The sequence below is a fragment of the Zea mays genome, chromosome 1 (assembly GCF_902167145.1).
Source record: "Zea mays cultivar B73 chromosome 1, Zm-B73-REFERENCE-NAM-5.0, whole genome shotgun sequence".
Classification (NCBI taxonomy): Eukaryota; Viridiplantae; Streptophyta; class Magnoliopsida; order Poales; family Poaceae; genus Zea; species Zea mays.
The window spans coordinates 122,500,844-122,504,272 of NC_050096.1; the positions used below are offsets into that span (position 1 = coordinate 122,500,844).

Genomic DNA, 3,429 nt, shown 5'->3' on the forward strand with positions numbered 1-3,429 from the left:
CCACGACGAGGACCAACGCCGAGGTGATATAAGCTACTAATACTGTACTGTTTTATTCCGTTTGTTGCTTGTTACTGTTGCAAAAGTGAGCTTACCGTCTCAGACCGATCCGTCGGTTCCAAGGACAGGCGTACTGGAAGATGGTATTTGAGGATATGGGTATCCAATTCAGCGTAGAGCCATCCTGCATCTGGAGAGAGAACACTGCATATCCTGATGGCGAGTGGCTACCAGGCGCCGAGCTCAACGCTGCTGCTAATTGCTTGACTGCTAAACCCGGGAGGAGCTCCGACGGTCCGGCCATTGTATGGAGGGATGAAGGGAAGGACTCTGATCCTCTTAACTTCATGTCTTTGGAGGAATTGAGGAAGAAAGTTTGGTAACCGTATACTGCTCTAAGAAGTTTTGCCAGTTTTGATCATAGCCAAGCTTTTGATTCATCATAATCTGATCCTGTAACCAATTAGTTAACTCACAATGTGCAATAAGCTAACTAGTTTTTTGGTTAAGTAATACGAAAATAAATTAGTTAACTCATGAAATTCACCTAGTTTCCTTGGAATAACTTGATCCTATTGGACATTCACTGACTGAACCAGAAAAAAACTGTAGGGCTGAAAATTACACTGCTGTTAACCAACCTGCCTATGCATTCACCAATATTCTATTTTCATCAGGACCACAGGTAAGATGATGTTTGATAATTTTGTCAGTTCTGACATGTCTCGCCCATATGCAATTATTAGGTATATAGCTGCATACTGCAAACTGGCCAATGGCAGATCCAATTTATGATAACAAGTAGATCAATTAGTGCATTTAAAAATATTTTTGTACAGAAAATTCTGACAGTTCTCCATATTCAGGGGAGCCCAAAGCAATTCCATGGACACATATAACACCCCTAAAGGCAGCTGCCGATGGATGGTGTCACATGGATATTCGTAAAGGAGATGTTGTTGATTGGCCAACCAATCTTGGTGGGATTATGGGCCCTTGGCTTGTTTACGCCTCCTTGCTGAATGGAGCTTCCATGGCTCTGTATAATGGCTCCCCAAATAGTTCAGGCTTTGTGAAGTTTGTACAGGTACAAAAAATAGACAGTTGAATTCACAAAATTAGTGTTAGAATGACAGAAATTATGGACCATTTCACAATTGTGTTCATGTACATTATACTATCTAAATATCAATTCCAAATAAACTGAATGCACAAAGTTTTCTATGCATGGTTTGCTATTCCAGTTAAGCTTTTTCAGTTACTCATCATGAACCTCAACCATTTGACTTGGTTTGCTCATATGTTTGTGGATTCTTACGAAAAATGAATAGTGCAGGCATGAAACTTTCCAGTTTGCATTGTTCCTATGTACATCGCCCTGCAATGTCTTTTTTTGAGTTTAATGGTATTCTATCTTCATTCATTGCAATCTTGTTCCTACTTATAGTTACCTAATTTCAGGATGCTAAGGTAACAATGCTTGGACTGGTACCCAGCATCGTTCGTACTTGGAAGAATATGGACTGTACAACTGGACTAGACTGGTCCTCCATCCGGTAATTTTTTAATTGCTCAACTATCCAGACCTTTTGTCTTAACTTTGCAAGTTACACATATAGTATGGTATGCAGTTTCTATTGACCATATTCATTATATACAGATGCTTTAGCTCCTCTAGGGAGGCATCCAGTGTGGATGATTATTTATGGCTGATGGGAAGAGCGGGTTACAAGCCAGTAATCGAGTACTGTGGAGGCACAGAGATTGGTGGTGGATTTTTTACTGGATCGATGCTACAACCTCAAGTGTTGTCTGCATTCAGCACACCTGCCATGGGTTGTAACCTGTTCATTCTTGATAGCAGTGGGAATCCTTTGGTAAGCTCATCGAGTGATGGAAAATGATTTTTTGAATTCACCTTTTGTCTTTTTTTAAACAACATATCTTATTTTCATACCAGAGCATAGCATGGATTCCTGTGTGTGGAATATTAGTGCAATTTTGATATCATTGACATCAAACATTTATGTTAGGAGCCTGACATTATGTCCTACTGCGTTCATGTACTGCTTGCAAATTCTTACACTTCATATCTGGATTCCATGGATATCGTCAAGACCTTTTTGATCTCTTTTGACTGCATGACCACAGAAATCAGGAACCTCATATTATTTCAATTAAAATTAGCTATGTATGAATGTAGTACAATTGTTATCTGATGTTGATGATAGTTGGAAACTGCTAGTAATATATTTTTTTAGGTTCATATAACCGTAGCGTTTGATTGTTAGTCGGTAAAAATACATATATCGCGTCAGACAGTGTGTCGGTATAAGTTCTAACAGACTGTCCGTCAGTATAAATATGTTAGTCGGTATATCTTTTTAACGTCTAACCGTCTGTCGGTATAAACATGTCTGTCGCTATACATATATGTCGACGCCACTTACAGTGTCAGAAAGTGTTAGTCGGTATAACTCTATAGCGACTGATAGTACGTTGCTATAACGACTTATACCGACTGTAAGTAAGTCATTAATGCTAGGTTGTGGTATAGTGTCTATACAGAATAAATAATTACATTATAAGGAGACAACGGTCCAGCAACCCAAAGTTGACTGGGAGACGACGGCCTAGACCTCTCACGAACACATCACATCATTCTCCATGCGCCTCATCCTGTGGTACCTGGTCTTGACCTGTGGGGGGTGTGAGACAGCAAGAGTGAGCTCACATACGTTCATCGCTCAACAAGTTGTGGGGAATAATGTGCATGAACTCGCCAAAGGTGGGAGCTCACGTGAAATGTAAGGCTTACCAAAGAGGATGGTTAGAGCTGAGCATTGCTTTTAAAGTTGGTGAAAATTTATTAGCAGTTACTAAGTATAAGTAAATACCAACCCAATTAAGAAAAGTAATAACATCACCTGCGATGCAATGCATATGACAAATTGAATTTAGTTCCATAAATTAATCATGTGAGTGTCCGAGCTGCTCATGACCGTGAGCACGGCTAGTATACCAGTTTTACACTCTGCAGAGGTTGCGCATCTTTACCCACAAGTCATGTTAACCATCTGCCAAGAGACGACCAATCCCATACACCTCTACTGAGGAGGCGAGGCAGGGTAACACTACGAGGCCTTTACAAAGTTCCACTAGCTTCAGAAAACCCGCTACAGTTTATAGGAAGCTCCAATGCAGGAATCCCTCGCATGACCGCCATCGCAGCAAAATCATCCCAAGGGCCTCCCTACACTGACCACTCCCCTACTGCCCTTGCCCCTTTCGGGTAAGATAGTCATCCACTAGCTTTCCTAATTAATCAGCCAAGGGCGTTCCATTAAACCCTTGTGGTAGCACTCTTTTCCCGAGTGGTTCTCCATGTTCCAATTAACATAATGATATTATCATGAACAGTAAATAATA

At 40.7% G+C, this 3,429-nt stretch overlaps 1 protein-coding gene across 2 annotated transcripts; it reads left to right on the forward strand.

The window, feature by feature from the left end:
* Positions 1–594: 594 nt before the first annotated feature.
* LOC118476045 (probable acyl-activating enzyme 17, peroxisomal) lies at positions 595–1,878 on the forward strand. Of its 2 annotated transcripts, none has more exons than XR_004855317.1 (3): positions 595–685; positions 867–1,087; positions 1,462–1,878. XR_004855317.1 is itself a non-coding variant. In XM_035964082.1 (3 exons), the coding sequence occupies exons 1-3, from the start codon at positions 734–736 to the stop codon at positions 1,558–1,560; spliced, it is 333 nt and encodes a 110-aa protein (XP_035819975.1). In that variant the 5' UTR covers positions 676–733; the 3' UTR covers positions 1,561–1,878. The 2 variants fall into 2 exon arrangements, 1 of the variants encoding a protein (XP_035819975.1); XM_035964082.1 differs by having other exon boundaries at positions 676–746.
* Positions 1,879–3,429: the final 1,551 nt, after the last annotated feature.